This window comes from Sorex araneus, chromosome 6 (genome assembly GCF_027595985.1).
Source record: "Sorex araneus isolate mSorAra2 chromosome 6, mSorAra2.pri, whole genome shotgun sequence".
In the NCBI taxonomy this organism is placed as follows: domain Eukaryota; kingdom Metazoa; phylum Chordata; class Mammalia; order Eulipotyphla; family Soricidae; genus Sorex; species Sorex araneus.
In genome coordinates, this window is record NC_073307.1 from 81,515,061 (window position 1) to 81,533,425 (window position 18,365).

Here is an 18,365-nt window from a genome sequence, read left to right on the forward strand (position 1 = left end):
ACATTTTTGAATAGAAGTATTCTTGAAAGAATAATGGACTGGGAAGATAACTCAGTGGGTTTGAGCACGTGCTTTGCACGAATGAAACTCATGTGATCCCAGTCAGTGCAGAGTTCCCTGATCAATCCTCAAGCATCTCCCTGGCAGTTGCTCCTAAGCACTGGTGACCCACACTGAAAACAGAAAGCAAAACAAATAGAACAAAAAACTTTATTGAAATGTACTATGCAGGCAGAAAAAGTGCATGTATACTAAAGCAAATGGAGACACCTGTGTTACCATCAGTTTCAGAGTGACTTGCCCTGTTCTCCTCCTAGTGGTACCTATTATCTGGAATGATAGTGGCATAGATTAGTTTTACCTGTTTATGTTTTGCATCTTTGGAAACATTCCGTGTGTATTACTGCATCTGGTTTCTTTCTTTAGCATGTTTGTGAAATCTGTCAGTGTTTAGTATAATTGTAGGTTATTTATCTTCATTATTTAATAATATTTTTTGAGACTATTTCATACTTAATTTTGAAGGTTGTCTGGGTTGTTTCCAGTTTTGGGCACATTGTGACTATGAATATTCTAGAACTTGTCTTCTGATGAGCATGCATGCAGAGGCATTTCTGTTAACTGTATAATGAGGAGGGGAATTGCTGACCAGGAAATGATCCCTTTCCCCCGTTAACAGCAGAGACATGTAACTTATGACAGCTATGCTTTAGATACTAGATTTGGAAAAAAAAAGGTAGGATTTCTTTTCCTCTTAAGTGAACTTGTATCTTGAATTTATTTATTTATTTATTTATCTATTTATTTATTTATGCTCTTTTTTTTGGGGGGGGGTCACACTCAGCGATGCACAGGGGTCACTCCTGGCTCTGCACTCAGGAATAATTACTCCTGGTGGTGCTCAGGGGACCATATGAGATGCTGGGAATCGAACTCGGGTCGACCGCGTGCAAGGTAAACGTCCTACCCGCTGTGCTATCACTCCAGCCCCGAATTTATTTATTTTTTAAGTGAACTTGGATCTTGTCACTTCTGTAGTACCTATATGCAGGATAGTTCTGTGAGGCTGGGAATCAAAGTGCTTAGAACTATGCAAATTCTCGAGCCTTTTAGTTACTGTCTTCATCTGGATTTTCATGTGAAGTGGGACAAGAAATGTGGTTGTAAGGATTTGATTTTTGGTAAAGCACTTTTTTTTTATTACAGTGCCTAGCATGTAGTTGATGCACAGTAAATAGGGATTCTGCCATTCCTCTTAGTACTAAATTGATAAAATTGCAGTAAGTCCTGGTAAATGTATCCATGTCTCAACCACCTTGGACTTAGACACTTCTTTTCTGCAAAAGTTTTAGTACTGACTTTTTTATTGGGTTTTGAGTTTCAAATAGAACCTCCCCTGTGCATCCTTGTCCCCTACTCCTCTCTCTCTCTCTCTCTCTCTCTCTCTCTCTCTCTCTTTTTTTGCTTTTTAGGTCACACTGGCGGTGCACAGGGATCACTCCTGGCTCTACATTCAGGAATTACCCCTGGCGGTGCTCAGGGGACCCTATGGGATGCTGGGAATTAAACCTGGGTTGGCCGCATGCAAGGCAAACGCCCTACCCGCTGTGCTATCACTTCAGCCCCTCCTTAATTTCTCTTAAGGAGTACCAACATTTTTCCCCCAAGTACCTTTTTTCTCCTGAGTACCCAGACTTGGAACTAAAAATGTCAGAATAATATTACAGTGGGTGGGGCAAATGCCTTGCTGACCCGGGCTCTGTCCCTGGCACCATGGCCATGTGGTCCCCTGCGCCCATCAGGAGTGATCTCTGGGCTCAGAGCCTGAGTAAGCCCTGTGCACATCCTGGTGTGACACTCCCCCCCTTTCCCCAAAAAAAGAGTGAAAGAAAAAGAATTATTTAATTTAGTAGGTCCATGTATATATTTTTCCTGTAGATTTTATATTTACTATTATTTGTGATCTGGGAATACAAAACATTACTTTGCATTTAAGCAGTTTCTAGTCTAGTTGGAGAGACAGACAGCTAAATCAGCGCATTTGTGGTGAATGCTATTTGTATAGGTACTATGGGAGCAACTTGACCTATAGGCGGGTGTGGTGTGGCAGGAAAAACTAGAATTGTAAGCCTTGAGAGAGTGCAGGCAGCCAACTCTGCACTCCCTAGAGCATTGTCAAGGGTGACTCCTGAGCACAGAGCCAGGACTAAGCCCTGAACTCTGCCTAGGTGTGGTGCAAAAACAGACAAGCAAATGTAAACGAAAACTATTCGAATTTCATAGTTAGCTTAAGAGAAAGGACTAAGGAGCGTGCTAGCTGGGTAAAGGGTACAGCAGATGTGAAGACTCAGAAGAAAGTGCATGATGCTTTCAGAAAACATAAACAGCAAAAAAAGAAATTAGAGACTAAAATCCACACATCTCTTCAGACACCTGACCCAGTACTCTTCATCCACAGTCTTTTTTTTTTGAATGAGGGGTGTGGTGGTGGTTTGGGACACAAGTGTGTGATTGAAGTTGTTAGTACTCCACTACTCTTCTGAAATTTTCTGAAGTTTATAGTTAAGCATTTTATAACCTTCTTTTAGGGGAAAACACAAAGGAGGGATATCTAACCAGTGGCCTCATCTTTAGTTTATAAGGTTTTTTACTTTGCATCTCAATTTTCAAGGTATTAAGTTGGTGGGGGGAGATCCTTTATGGTTGCTTGTCCTGCCCCCCTTTTTTTTCTCTCGCTTTCTGGGTCACACCCATCGATGCATAAGGGTTACTCCTGGCTCTGCACTCAGGAATTACTCCTGGCGGTGCTGGGGGATCATAGGGAATGCCGGGGATCGAATCCAGTCTGCCACGTGCAAGGCAAACGCCCTCCCTGCTGTGCTGTCCTCAGGCCCAAGTGCTGCTTTCTTTTGTTGTAGATTCTTATTCACATATAGACCATTAGGAGCCACCTTTAAAATTAGTCCACCAGATAATTTGTTGAACTGATGTACTTTATCTAAACTCCCAAGAATGCTACTTATGTATAATAGTGGAAATAATATGCTTTGGAAATTTAGTTAAGATTAGAAAATAAAAATCAGGTGGCTCTAAAATGTATGTGTATACACGTACATATATACACACATGTATGTGTATACACACATAGACAAGTAGTGTTTAAAAGTGAAGTGGATGAATATTTGTAGGGTTTGGAGTCAGATATCTATATATCCTTTTTTTTCCCCCTTTTTGGGTCATACCCATTAATGCTCAGGGGTTACTCCTGGCTCTGCACTCAGGAATTACTCCTAGCGGTGCTTGGGGGACCATATGGGATGCTGGCGATTGAACCCGGGTCGACTGTGTGCAAGGCAATCACCCTACCCACTCTACTATCGCTCTGGCCCCTCTATATCTATATTTGTATCTATCTATCGACTATATTTATACCTGTATCTATCTATCTATGAGAGAGTGGCAGAGAGACTGAATGATGAAAATTATAAACTAGATGTTCTTATCCTGTTGGAAAGAGACATTAATCAATGCTTAATATTTTGGCATTTTTGATAAATGCCTTTGGTAGTTAGTAATTTCCACTGACTCCTATATGTGTGATTCTCATCTTGCTAATGCCATTACCTATATAGTAATTTCATATGTCTAAATTTAAACCTATTTTCAAGTTGTCAACTTCCACAAAAAGACTCATCAAAATAAGCTGTTGATGGAACTGAGCCAAGTGAACTACCACCTTCAGAGTCCTAGGGGTATTTTAGAAAGTAGAGGTTGGTGAATATTTATAGGATTTGGGGGACTGATTTCTAGTGACTGAAGTCAGATCTTTTAACACACATATTCTATTGACATTGGCTAAAGTTTGTGATAGGATAGTTTAGAGTTGGTGGAGCAGGTTTCAGTGAGCTAATATTTGTTTGATAATTGACTGAGTTTGCCCAGTTAAGCAATTTATTGTACTAAGGGGTTGTTGAGCAGTGTGTTGTTCAGTTAAATAAAATTTTGAGAATTTCCTAAAGCTAATAATGAAGTTATTACTTGATGGCTTGTATTTCCTGGAACAAGATAAGAGTCAGTTGATACTAGAGGCCTTAACTCTTAGTCCTCACAAATAAACTCAGTGAAGGGAGGTCTCAGTACCCAGTGACACCTATGAAGACAGATACATTTTAATCGAAGTACACTGTCCCAGACTGGGTATTCTACCATTTCTGGACTTTTATTTTCTAATTGTGAGTCTCTGCAGCACCTTAGCATTTTTTTTTCTGAAACTTTGATATTGAATGACTGTGAGATAGACCCTTACAAAGCTGTTCATGATTGGATTTCAGCCATAGAGTATTCCAACACCCATCCCTCCACCAGTGTACATTTCCCAGCACCAGTGCCCCCAGGTTCCCTCCCATTACCCCTGCGTGCCTCTGTGGCTAGTCTGTCTGTCTGTCTGTCTGTCTGATTTTTTTTTAGTTGAATCACCGTTAACTACAGTCACAAAGCTTTCATGTTTGAGTTTCAGTCATTAAGTGATTGAACACCCATCCCTCCGCCAGTCTACATTTTCCACCACCAATGTCCCCAGTATCCCCCTCCCGCTGCCTCAGTGGCAATTTCCCATTCGCTCTACTTTTGGGCATTATGGATTGTGTAGAATAACGTTGGTTTGCCCTTCCTCCCTGGCCACAGGGAGCTTGGGTTTGTTGATTGCTCCCCCAACCTGTCATTTACCTTTGCTCCTGATCAGACTGCTGACTTGTAAATATTGCTTTTCTCTTCTTAATGTCCTTTGCATGGTTAGTTACTTCAGAGCAACTACTTTTTGTGTGAACATAGGAAGACAGTTAAAAAGACATGCTTTTGTAACTTGGGAGTTAATGGACTCCAGATAATATTACCTCCTGGACATCTGTTTTCTCGACTTAAGCCTCAGTTGCCCTTACTTCCCAGCACCCCAAAAGCAAGGGCTCTGACGAGGGATTGGATGGACCCAGGGCAAGCGGTGAGGTACCCTGGCATAGAGATGGGCCTGGCCAAAGTGCCATAATGCTTAACTATAAGTTAAGAGCTTGGTCAAGGACAAATTCTGTCATGATCCAAAAAGTAATAACTAGATTTGGACCCTGCTAGGGTTAGGAAAGATTAATCTGGCCTGAGCACTGTAGACTGAGTCTGTGGCGAGAATTCCCCAGGAGAGTCGTCCTACAAGCCTAATTGTGTCTATTATTGTGCCCATATAGAATGGCATATATTAGGAGGTCAATTAAGATGTTAGTTAAGGGTCTAAGGAGAGGAAAACTATACCTTAAGTGCTCTTTTGCCCTCCTGGGTGGCAGGTGGTCAGGAAGGCTTGAAAAACATGTTGTTTGCACTTGGGGGTGGGTGGGAGGCATGGTTTGGGAGGCGTGGTTAGAGAATCGGTAAAAGTGGTGGCTGGGGAGAGGACAGGGTTGGCAAAGTAGAGAGTTGGAGAGAGGCAGAGTGGGAGCTGCGGGCAGAGCAAGAGACAGTTCGGGAGCGAGAGTTGGAGAGGGCATGTGGAGGAGCTAGAGCTGAGAGAGAGAGCTGCCAGGTGGAGGGGGGAGAGCTGTGACCAGAGGTGGAGAGAGTTGCGGAGGAGGTTTGGGAGATACAGAATGGAATAAATGGCAACTAGTCACCAACCAGGTTGACCCTCGTTCCTCCTTTATCGGCCCAAGGCAGCGGCTGTCCGGGTGAGGAAGGGGCTCGAGCGCGCCCCCTGGAGAGCCTGCAAACATCCCTTAACGTGCAGTCACTCCTAGCATCATTTGACTGAAAGGAGCCACACAGCTGAGTCAAAGGTGTTACACAGTTTGCAATACAGATGCGGAGAGGCCATCATGTTTGGTCCTTTACTACTTTCAGCACACATCTCCCATCCCGAGCGATCCCTCCAACCATCATTGACTCAGTGACCCCTTCTCTATCCCTGCTGCCTTCTCCCCCAGCTCATGAGGCAGGCTTCCAACCGAAGAGCACTTTTCCAGACCCATGTCTCTACTGTCCTTGGATGTTATACTTTAGCATTTTTAATTGAAGCATTTATTTTTGAAAAATTAGAAACTTAACAAGCTAGGAATAAACAGACTTTTCATGATCTTGTAAGATTACCATAAATACCATGAGTGAATGCCATAATTAAATGGAAAAGTGCTGAATAGTTTGTCTTTATTAGTTTTTTTTTTTTTTTGCCTTTTGGGTCACACCTGGCGATGCACAGGGGTTATCCGTGGCTCATACACCCAGGAATTACTCCTGGCGGTGCTCGGGCGATGCTGGAAATTGAACCCGGGTCAGCCGCATGCAAGGCAAACGCCATACTCATTGCGCTATCACTCCAGTCCATGAATAGTTTGTGTTTAAAGAAGCTTCTTTAACAAGTCTTTAACTATAGCATTTAATTACATAATTTATGTCTTATTCCCCTAGATGTATCTCAAGTAAGCATTAACTAAGTCTAGTTAGTCTTTTCCTCAAAAATAGTGTTTTTGTTTTCTCCTGTTGACTGTGCTATATTTCATCAGAACTCAGTGCTGCCTACTGTAAGACCTTTCCTGAGGCCCATACTCTTTATCTTTGAATTAGTAGATACACCTTATTTCTGATAGGTGCTCATTTCAGCCCTGTATTAAGATTGTATGCTCATGAAGATGGAGGCTGTTTTACCTGTCTTTTAAAAAATTCCTTTTTGGTCTGGGAGATAGTACAGGATAAGGGTGTATGTTTTGTATGCATGGAACCCCACTTTGTTTCAGGTTCGAGACTTTTTATCTTCCAACTATAGTCGCTGTTTTCCAAATGTAAACTATATTCTAGAACATAGCTTCTAAAACTGGTTGTGTAAATGAATGTTGGTATTGTAGAAAAATTGTTATAAAATTAGGATTATCAGTAAATGTTTGGTTTGCATGCCTATTTATATATTTAGAGTCACGTAGAAATTTCTTGGGTGTAAAGAGGCTGGAGCGATAGCACAGCGGGTAGGGCATTTGCCTTGCATGCGGCCGACCCAGGTTCGATTCTTCCACCCCTCTCGGAGAGCCCGACACTACTAAGAGTATCTTGCCTGCACGGCAGAGCCTGGCAAGCTCCCTGTGGCGTATCCAATATGCCAAAAACAGTAACAAGTAGTCTCACAATGGAGAGGTTACTGGTGCCCACTGGAGCAAATCAGTGAGCAGTGGGATGACAGTGCTACAATGATGCAGTGATAAAGAGGTATTGAGTGGTAAAAGTTAAGCCTGACTCTTAACTGTTTCTACTTGCAACCCCTTTTCACAAGAGAAATACAACTCAGATAAGTAGCTTCCAGGAAGACTTTGGATTTTGAATCAATTTTTTTTATTATTGCTCATTTATAATCTTTCACCATAGCCAATATTTTCATGGCGCCCCCCCCCTTTCTTGTGGCTCATAGATTAAGAAGGCAGGCACTAGATAATTGTCGTTTTCAGTTGTCCTCGGACATACATTAATTAGATATCCTTGTGCTCTGACTTGATCTCCTTGCAGGCTTACTGATGGATACTTACGGATATAGGGAGTGAAATCTGGTATTGCTCATGTGTGCACAAACCCCCCCTTCCTGCCCCCTTCACCCCAAATCTTGCTGATATATTGGGATGGATTGAAGTATTTCTCTTTACTGGAATGTGTATTTTCTTATTGAGACCATTTTATTTTTCTCTGTACTGTTAAAAAAATTATGTTTATTAAAACACTGTGGTTTACAGTTATTCATAATACAGTTGTTTCAGGCATAGAGTGTTTCGACACTGATCACGCTACCAGTGTGACCTTCCTTCCACCAGTGTCCCCAGTTTCCTGCCCTGCTCCTGCCTGCCCCTTTGTAGGCACATAGCAAATTTATTTCATACTGCTTGCACCAGAAAACTTAGGGAATAACAAATAAAATTATCAGTAAATAAATTCATAAGTGTCAATTTGTGATTTTGTGTAAATAAATTAAAATCACTTACATAATAAAATGCCTACTCATTTATTAGATAACTTTAACTCTGGTATCTAAACTATCACATTAACTTTTATTTTGTACTTGAATCTCATTATGGTAATAATATTCCTGTTTTCCCTGCATAATAAAACTTCAAAAAAATTCTTTGCTAATATATTTAAGAGTTTACAAGAAATAGGCAAAGCCTGCAACTGTAAAATTCAGTAAGAGTAAAGAGAATTAAGAAAAATTTAAAGGGGAAAATCTGAATAGTCCTCATAAAAATGTTTTATCCTAAGAAAAGGGTATATTGAAAAGATTGGTAAGACATGGAATGTTAAATATGAGACATTAATTCATTATTGAAAATATCTGAAAACTCTTAGCGAGCTAGGAGTAAACATTCCTTCCTTAACCTAAGAGAGGGCAACCAGAAACACCAGGAGTGAGTGCCATACTCAGTGCATGTGCTGGGAAATCTGCTCTGTCATTTAGAGAAGCTGCTTTCAATCCTTCTTGTAAAGTTGGTTTAAAGCAGTAAATTCCTTAAGCTGTGGTCTGTCTGTGAGACTCTGTATCTTCAAATCTGAATGTTACTCTTGCTGGATGGAGGATTCTTGATGAGATGTTCATTGTGTTGAGATTTTGTACTATATCCCTCCATTCCCTTCTGGCTCATAGAATCTCATTTAATAAATCTGCCGTAAATCTTTGGGGGTCTCCTTTGTATGTAAGTTGTTTTATTAAGATCTGCTGCTTTCAATAATCTGTCTCTATCTTTAGAATCTTTCATTTTGAGTACAAGTGTCTTGGAGTTTTCCTAGTTGGAACTATGTTTGCTGGTACCCTTTGGATTATCTTGCATATCGATTCCTGCAGTCCTCAAGTCCAGGAAATTCCTGTCTATGATTTCTTTAAGTATTAGTTCTTCATTAAATTTGCCTTTCTGTTCTTCGAGGACTTTGATGATTCTTTTATTCTTCCTCTTGAGCTCATCCCATACATAGTTCTTTGGTATGCTGTTCATTTCTTTTCTTTTCTTTTTTTTTTTACTTTATTTTGCTTTTTGGGTCACATCCAGCAATGCTCAGGGATTACTCCTGGCTCTTCACTCAGGAATCACTCCTGGAAATGCTCGAGCTACCTACCGACCATATGGGATGTTGGGGATCAAACCTGGGTCGGCTGCATGCAAGGCAAAAATGCCCTACCCACTAGACTATTGCTCGGGCCCCGCTGTTCATTTCTTTTCAGACTTCTGTTTTCTAATGGTTTCCTACATGTCATTTTGGAGCTCCTTGTTTTTTCGCTCAGCTGTTGTCTGCTGTCAGAGCTTCTGTTGCATTTTTATATCACCATACTCTTCATTTCTACTTGTAATTTTCTCATTTCAGCACTCATTCTTCTGTACTTCTGGCTTTGCTAGCTGTGCTTCTTTGATCTCAAACATCCTCACGGTGGTGTCACCAGCCATCATCTGAGGGTATACTGAGCTGGTTCGTGCTCTTTGAGCCCTCTGTGTTCTTGTTTTTGCTCTTTGGGCTTGGTGAGCTGCTTCATGTCTTCCCATCAAATTTGCTATGCTGTGAGTAATATGAAACATGGAGGAGCTTTTGCTTCAGGAACTGCATCAGGGCGCTTGCTGAGGCGGAGGTCACACCTGGAGGCTGCCATCAGCAGTGTGTATATATCTTTTTGAATGAATGTTTTATTTTTCGGAGGATAAATGCCAAGTGGACTCACAGGGACATATGAGAGCTGTGTTCTTAGTTTGAGAAATCACAACACTAAACCAGACATTCCCACCAGTAGTGTATTAATAGGAGTTATTTTTTAGCACATTCTCACCGGCACTGTTTCTCAGGTTCTTGAATAATGCCTTTCTCACTGGTTTGAGAGGATATCTCATTGTTTTGTTTTGTATTTTTCTGATAATATGTAACAACGGACTCTTGTGGAGATGCTTGTTATTTCCTTTTCCCATTTTTTGGTGGGATTGTTTATCTTTTTTGCTGAATGCTTTATATATGGGATGTGTATTTCTGTTGGCTTATTTTTTCTGAGACTAGTTGGCTTGCTGAGTTGAGTATTGCTGGTACTGACCCTGGGTCCCCGAGCACTGCTTAGGAAGCCATCAAAGAAACTGGCAGTCCACAGTGAAATTCTTGCCTCACATAGGCTAAAATACATTGTTCAATTAAAATTAGTCTTTTAGTAGGTGCCATTTTGGATAGAAAGCAATTGTAAAAGATGAGAAGAGAAACTGCAGTCATCTGTACTGCTTTGCAAGATTTTACTGTGCTTCTGTCTCAGTGACCAAGGGTTAAGTAATACCAGACCTTCACCATTATGATATAAACTCAAGTTCACTGTATCACTGTATCACTGTCATCCTGTTGTTTATCGATTTACTCGAGCGGGCACCAGTAACGTCTCTATTCCTCCCAGCCCTGAGATTTTAGCAGCCTCTCCTTACTCGTCTTTCCCAACAATTGAAGGCTCTTTCAGGGGCCAGGGGAATGAGACCTACCTATTGTTACTGTTTTTGGCATATCTAATATGCCATGGGTAGCTTGCCAGGCTCTGCCCCTGTGGGCAGGATACTCTCGGTAGCTTGTTGGGCTCTCCGAGAGGGGTGTGTGTGTGTGTGTGTGTGTGTGTGTGTGAGTGTGTGTGTGTGTGTGAGAGAGAGAGAGAGAGAGAGAGAGAGAGAGAGAGAGAGAGAGAGAGAGAGAGACTGACTATGATTTGTTGCCTACTGTCTGAACGCCATCAAATATGGTGTAATAATTATGGAAAATGGGTAGGAAGTCTCTTATAATTTGTGGCTGCAAAGCTGCTAGAGCATGGCGAGGAGTTCAGCTGTCGGGCTGGGTCCCTTGAGGCAGGGAGGGTTCTCACCCGCCCCGCTCTGGGGCGCCCTGAGTGAAAACAGCCTGGCGCGGAGTCCGCAAACTTAAGTTATGGTGGAATATTTATTATAATTGCCTAATATACAAAACTACTACCTTCTCAGTTCATTGTGCAAATAATGGATGTGAATCATGATCAATGACCAATCATGTTATTGCTTTTAAAGTATCAGTCACTTTGTAATTTGTCTCTTGTTCTTATTATACACAGACAACAAAGTATATAGTTGATTTTGTTTCCCAGTGATAAACCCATCTTAAAAAAACAAAAATGAATACTCAAAAAGAAATTGACCCACAAAGAAGCAAAGGAGGGACCAGAGTGATAGCACAGCGGGTAGGGCATTTGCCTTGCACGTGGCCAACCCGGGTTCGATCCCTGGCATCCCATATGGTTCCCCAAGCACTGCCAGGAGTAATTCCTGAGTGCAAAGCCAGGAGTAACCCCTGAGCATCGCTGGGTGTGACCCAAAAATAAAAATCATAAGCTTAAAGTGAAAGTTAAATCAGACATAAGTAGAGCTATAGAAGAAAACTGATCGGGGATATTGGCATTGCTGCTACTCAAAGAGATTCTAATACATGGCCAGAAAACTTTGTGAAGGCAAAATTATGAACATAATGAATCAAATGATTGTGATAAAAAAGCTTGATTACATCCAAAGGAGTGAGGCAGGCAATTAAAGAATTCTCAAAGATACTTCTTGACAATGAAAATGAAAGGTGACAAAAGCTTATAAAAAATAAAGGATATGACAGTTTGCCAGCGCAGTAAAAAAGATGCCAGGGCTTTTGGTTCCCAACTCGCGTGTTCCATTTAGACTATACATTTAACATTTTGATTGTACATCTGTTTTCTTTCATTTAGCCTGTATTGGCTCTGCTGAAGAACAAAACAGTCTTTCTCCAGCAATATTGTCTTCGTTGTACCTTTTCTTTCCCATGATTAGAAATTGGTCCATTTCCCTCTCTCCTCCGAGACAGTAGTGAATGCTTACTGAACCAGTATCTTATCCTCATTTACTCCCAGGTCTAAATGAACAAAATAAGACTGTTTGGAATATTTTTTATTTTTGTTTATTTTTACCTTACCTCCTATGCTGTCTTTCTGAGAAAATCCTTGTACGAAAGTACATATTTTGGGGCTGGAGTGATAGTACAGTGGGTAGGCATTTATTGTCCTAGCACCTGGCCGACTGGGTTTGATACTTTGAGCCCGCCAGGAGTGATCCTTGAGTGCAGAGCCAGAAGTAAGCCCTGAACACTGCCAGGGGTAGCGCCAAATGCACAAATAGAAGTGTTTATTGTAATAGTCATTGCTGGGACTTCCACTTCTGGGGACCCACTTGATGGAGATGGGGTTCAGTTAGGCTTTCCTACCTTTTCCTGTCAGCAGTTCTCTGCATACATGTGCCTAACACTCAGGCTGCAATTTTATAAATAATTCCACTCATATTTCAAGCTATTTATAACTTAAGTTTTACTTACAATAGAACAGGAACCATTAATTTTGGTTCTTGAGCTTATTCATAGCTCATTTAGCTTTCCATTTTTTCAGAAACCATTCAGTCAACATTGAATCCTTGTTTCTTTTTCTCTTGGAAGAACCAAAGCCATTCTAAATATCAAAATTATTTTTGCATCTTATAATTTAAATATGTAAACTTATAGTTTATCCCTGGTATGACCCCCCTTTCCCACCCTCCCCCTGCCTCCATAGCAGACAATATTCCCCATACTCTCTCTCTACTTTTGGGCATTGTGACGTGCAGCACAGACACTGAGAGGTCATCATGTTTGGTCCATTATCTACTTTCGACGGGCCCCTCTCTTGATAAACTCTTTCCCCCACTTTACTAGTTATAACCTTGGGCAACTTAACCTCTTTGCTAAAGAATTAAAAAAAAAATTTTTTTTAAATTTGGGCCACACCCTGTGGTCCTTAGGGCTTACTTCTAGAAGGCTCTGCACTCAGGGATCAGTCCTGGTATACTTGGGACCATATGGGGTACTGGGGACTGAACCCAGTCTGCCTTTGCAAGACAGAAATGCTTTAACCTCTCTGTACTGTCTCTCTGGTCCTGCTAATGTTTTATATTAAATGGAAGTAAAAATACTGATCTAGTAAAATGACTGTCAGATTGAAATGAATATTGTATAAAAGCCATTTCTTTGTGCTTGGCATATCTTACAGTTGGTTTTTCTCTTGCTACATTTTGCTACAATTATTTAAGTAGTTTAATAAAAGTTGGATATTTTCCCTAAGTGTTTAGCTTCATCTGTGAATTGCCCCTTTTCCTCCTCCCAGAGAAGCTTATTGTGCTCTTGCTAGCATCCCTAAGCTAATCTTTAACCTTTTCTTTGTATTTTACCTCTCATTATCACAGTTCCCCAAGTCAGTTTTGATTACTTATAAGCCAATTCTGAACATTGTAGTGCTTTGTATTTGAGTGCTATGTATTTGTACCAGCTTTTCTATTTCCCCTATAGCCTTTTTTATATTTTACTGTAGACAGTGTTCTTTGGTTAAACACAGAAAGACCATTAATGCTATGCTCCTAATATTTGGGAGTTGATTGACTCTGAAATATATCTACTCCTGGGCATTGGTCATAATTACTTGACTAGGGCTTCAGTTCCTAATATCCCAGAAGGGAAGTCCTGCCACGGGACTGGGATGGACCTTAGTCGAGTGGCAAAGCTACCCCAGCATCGAAATGCGACAGTCTAGAAAGCATAAATGCATGGTCTGTTGACTTGAGACAGAACCCCATGGGGAAGGACATGCTGAACTGGCCCGAGGAGACATAGTCCGGGACTTAGGGTAAAGACCTTGCTTGCTCCCAGAGCCCAGAGGACCAAGTGGGATCTTTGTCTCTTACTGTGTTTATCCAAACTCCGAGTATTGATAACATATACAACTAGAGGGAAAGATGAAAGCAATGTAGATGTCCCTGGGAGACAGTGTCTCCTTGTGTTAATCTCCCCAAAAGAATTTTCCTCCGCCAAATGTTTTATCTATGTAAATAATCAATCACACGTATGTCCTTACCGCTACTCCCCTCAAATGTGTCCAGTGGGATTCTTAGAGGCATTTTTTCCCTCCTTAATTTCTGGGGTGGGGCAGGGGGAGGGAGGGATTGTTCATTATTTCTTTGTATTGGGCACCATACAGGATTTACTATACCCTATTAAAGATAGGGTTTCATGTATGCAGCCTTTCAACACAATACCCTCCACAAGAGTAAGCTCTGTTTCTGTGGACCAATTCTTGGGCTCTGTTACCTTTGGTCATTTGTTATTTGCTTACTATGGTTTGTGTACCACTGCTCAAGGCTTACTCCTGGCTCTGTGCTCAGGGTAGGGCTCAGGGAACCATATGGGGTGCTGGGATTGAACCCATCAGCCACTTGCAAGGCAAGCACCCCACCAGCTATACTATCACTCTGCCCCCAACCATGTTTTTTTATATCCCACATATGACAGATCGTTCTGTATCTGTTCCTTTAATCATTTCTTTAAAACAAAAATCAAACAAAGCTATAAGCTATTCTAGGAATTTGCTGCTTAATCAGATGTAGCGGGTATAGTTTATCAGAATTGAGTAATATTCTTATTAACACTCTTAATTCTGTAGTACACTTATTTTGTTAAGGTATAACTTGTCTGAGGTCTTCTTTTTCTCTTAAGAGTTGTATTTTGAAAGGAAGTTTGGATTGTATATTTGGTTCCTGGTCTCTGTCCCTGACTCTTCTCTGATTGCCTTGCAGAGCTCTGAGGAACAGGAGAGCCATGAGGAAGCTTCACAGGAAGAAGAGGGATTTATGGGCATGTCCCCTCTCTTACAAGCCCATCATGCTATGGAAAGAATGGAAGAGTTTGTTTGTAAGGTAAGATGGCAGTTTATTTTTATTCCCATTCAGATTTCATGTCCATATTCTTAGTCCTTTTAAAACGTGACTCTTTAAGCAGAGTGGTAGTATTTTAGCCTTTGGTTTGTTTGGGGATAATCTATGACAAAAATTATGGAGGCAGAAGCAGTCTCATTATTATTACTGTTTTGGCAGTGTGGGGGATGCTAGGATTTGAACAGAGGATCTTGCATGCAAGACAGGTGGTCTGTCACTCATCTGAGCCCCTGGCTCCTCATACTGGATTATTATTATTATTTTATTTATTTTTTTTTTTTTGCTTTTTGGGTCACACCTGGCGATGCACAGGGGTTACTCCTGGCTCTGCACTCAGGAATTACCCCTGACCGTGCTCAGGGGACCATATGGGATGCTGGGATTTGAACCCGGGTCGGCCGCGTGCAAGGCAAACGCCCTACCCGCTGTGCTACCTCTCCAGTCCCCCTTATACTGGATTATTTTTAACTGAAATATTTAAAAAAAATTAGTCACAGGAGATTACAGTTTATGACTGGGTTTCAGGCATACAATGGTTCACCAATCCTTTCACCAGTGTCCACTCTCTCCACCAGTACCCCCCCCCCCCCAATTTGCTTCCCACCAGGCTTTTACCCTCTGCACTTTTTACAGCGGGTAGGGTGTTTGCCTTGCATTCGGCAGACCCAAGTTCAATTCCCAACATCCCATATGGTCCCCCGAGCACCGCCAGGAGTAATTTCTGAGTGCAGAGCCAGGAGTAACCCTGTGCATCACCAGCTTGTGACCCAAAAAGCACCCCACTCAAAAAAATTTTTTTTCTTTTCCCCAGTGGTGCATTGCTACTTTATAAACCCATTCATTTTGCCTCAGCAGCCGCAATAAAATGTTGGTAAAAGTAGCATTTCAAGGGAAACATCTTTCTTTATATAGGTTAAAAATGAAATATGTATCTTCCCAATTGTCTAGACAAGATAGAATCTTGTTGATGCTAAATGCTGTTTTCTGATCCCTTCTAGGGTTATGTGTGTAAGTCTGCTATTCTTTTCTGGGGGGTTGGGAATTGATTTTTGGGCCAGGTGCTGCTTAGGGCTCTGCCTGGCGGGCGAGCAGCCGGTGCTGGGGACGGTCACACTCAACCTGCTTACTGCCCTTCTGGCCCCTCAGGCTGCTCTTTAGAGAGGAACTGCCATGTTCTTTCTTTCTTTCTTTCTTTCTTTTTTTTTTTTTTTTAAATTTTATTGAATCACCGTGAGATAGTTACAAGCTTTCATGTTTGGGAAACCACCCAGTTCTTTTCTTTTTTAAAAATTATTATTATTATTATTATTATTTTTATTTTTGGGTCACACCTGGCAATGCACAGGGGTTACTCCTGGCTCTGCACTCAGGAATTACCCCTGAAACCGCCCAGTTCTTATGCACATAGAATTTCACTATAGCTGGTATATTTTGTCTCATTTTTTTCCTTGAAATTCATTATTTGATTCATTAGAACCTATTTTGTTTTCTTCTTCTGTCTTCTAATACAGCAAATGAAATTGGGGTGGTTTGCTTAGAGGAAATAGGAGCAGTAGTAAATAGAATAACCACTTGATTGATCTGATCAGTGGGCACCCTGGCAGGTTATGAGAGTCAGTGTCACTCACTCTGTGTGTGTATATACATATGCATTCATGTGTTAAATAATTCTGGAGAATAATTGATTACTTATAGAAAAAAATCATAACATCTTTTTCATGTATTTTATAGAACTGTCTATGCATTAGACTCTGAAAACTGAATTTTGCTTTTCCTCCAGTCATGTGATGTGATGTATTTGGAATCAGTTGACTTTGGGCCAACAGATGAAAAGTATTTTAATCTCAACATACACATCCCATCCCCACATAAAGCATTAGATGAGGGATAAAGAGGTGTATGTACTTAGAGCCCAAGAAATTTTAGTTACTGTTTAAAAATTGAAGGAAAAAAACAAACGAAATCATAGAAGCGTTCTAGTGATCCCTGTCAGGAGAATTGGCATAGAGGTCACAAAAATATAGAGATTGTATTTCTAAAAGCAAGTTTTGTGCAAAAGCCCTCAAAGTTGAATATTTAGAGTCTGAGCCTTGAGAGCTTTTTTAATATTATAAATCAGTTACTGTAGCTGCCTTGACTGCTTTTTTGCTCTCCTTGATTGAATTAAGGTAAATAATAAAGTTCCAGTTTAACAGCTAATGGGAGAATAGATGGAGCATTTGTTTGTGGTAATTATCATTTCCTTATCTTTCCCCAGCAGTCTGAAAGGAATGAAAAGGTGTCCTGTTACAGGTGTTCTTCAGGATGCTCCACCCGCTTGAAAACCAGCCTTGTCTAGTGACACAAGGATTCTGTTTCTTGCATTTGAAGCAAGTAAACAGAGACAGTTTTAAAATGAAGTGTGTTGGACCAGAAAGATAGTACAGTCGATAAGGCACTTGCCAGCCCGGCACCACTGTGGTCCCTTGGTCTCACCTGGAGTGATCCCTGAATACGGAGCCAGGAGTAGGGCCCGAGCACAGCTGGGGGTGCTTAGACAAATAAAAATCGAAGTGTGCTGTGGTCTTGCAGGTGTCCTTTGCATGTTGGGAAAATTTCCTAGCAGGAATAAGGGAAATAGGATCAGTTTGTATAGAGTGTCCATCCAGGCTTGATCTGGGTTGGTTCTCTTTCTTTTTTCAGCCTTCAGTTGTTATTTTTTTAACCTTTATATTTTATATATTACAAACATAGGTCATTATTAAGATGTTTGATTTAGGTAATATTTCTGTTAAGCTTTTAAACAAATGTCTTTGGCTAAACTATTTCTTTTATCCTGATGAGTAAAAGATATACGTGTTTGTGCTGGCATTTGGCCTGACTCCAAGTTGATGGTGCAGGTTTGTTAAATATGATACACATCGTAGAATATTCCATGCTGCTGGGGATGGAGCCTACAGCTTCATATAAGCAGAATGAACTCTTCACTGAGCCACATGCTTATCCCCTGCAATATAATCATGAAAGAAAGCTTCTTGGCTCAGTTTTTTTTTTTTTTCTCCTTTTTGGGTCCCACCCAGCATTGCACAGTGGTTACTCCTGGCTCTGCACTCAGGAATTACTCCTGGTGGTGCTCAGGGGACCATATGGGATGCTGGGAATCAAACCCGGTCAGCTGCATGCAAGGCAAATGCTCTACCCGCTGTGCTATCGCTCCAGCCACTTGGCTCAGTTTTTATACCATAGAGTGTTTGTTCTTCCTGCTACTCTGTTCTTAAATTGTTAGTCCTTATTTCCTTTGGCTTTGCACAGAGGACCAGTCCTCTTAGAAATGTCAGACGTATTAAGGAGAGCAGAGAACTGGAATATGTGGAGTGGGGGAAAGGGGCTCAGTAAATAGCAGTCCTATTGCATAGAGTGGTGAACCAACTTACGGTGACCTAGCCATGATGCTTATCACGATAACTCTGGGTAAAGGCAAGGTCGTTGTCTAAAAACTGAAGCATGTAGGTAGATCACATGTCTCGTGTTTATCCCATGTCTTCTAGCAGAAACAAGTCAGCAAAGGATAAGTGATCTTTGTAGTGTGAGTTGTAG

At 41.1% G+C, this 18,365-nt stretch overlaps 1 protein-coding gene across 1 annotated transcript in view; it reads left to right on the forward strand.

The window, feature by feature from the left end:
* ADIPOR2 (adiponectin receptor 2) overlaps nucleotides 1-18,365 on the forward strand; it is a 70,278-nt gene that overhangs the window by 38,730 nt on the left and 13,183 nt on the right. Inside the window, exon 3 of the mRNA XM_055142200.1 lies at nucleotides 14,652-14,771. Coding sequence (XP_054998175.1) covers nucleotides 14,652-14,771 — 120 coding nt within the window. The remainder of the gene's footprint in view (nucleotides 1-14,651; nucleotides 14,772-18,365) is intronic.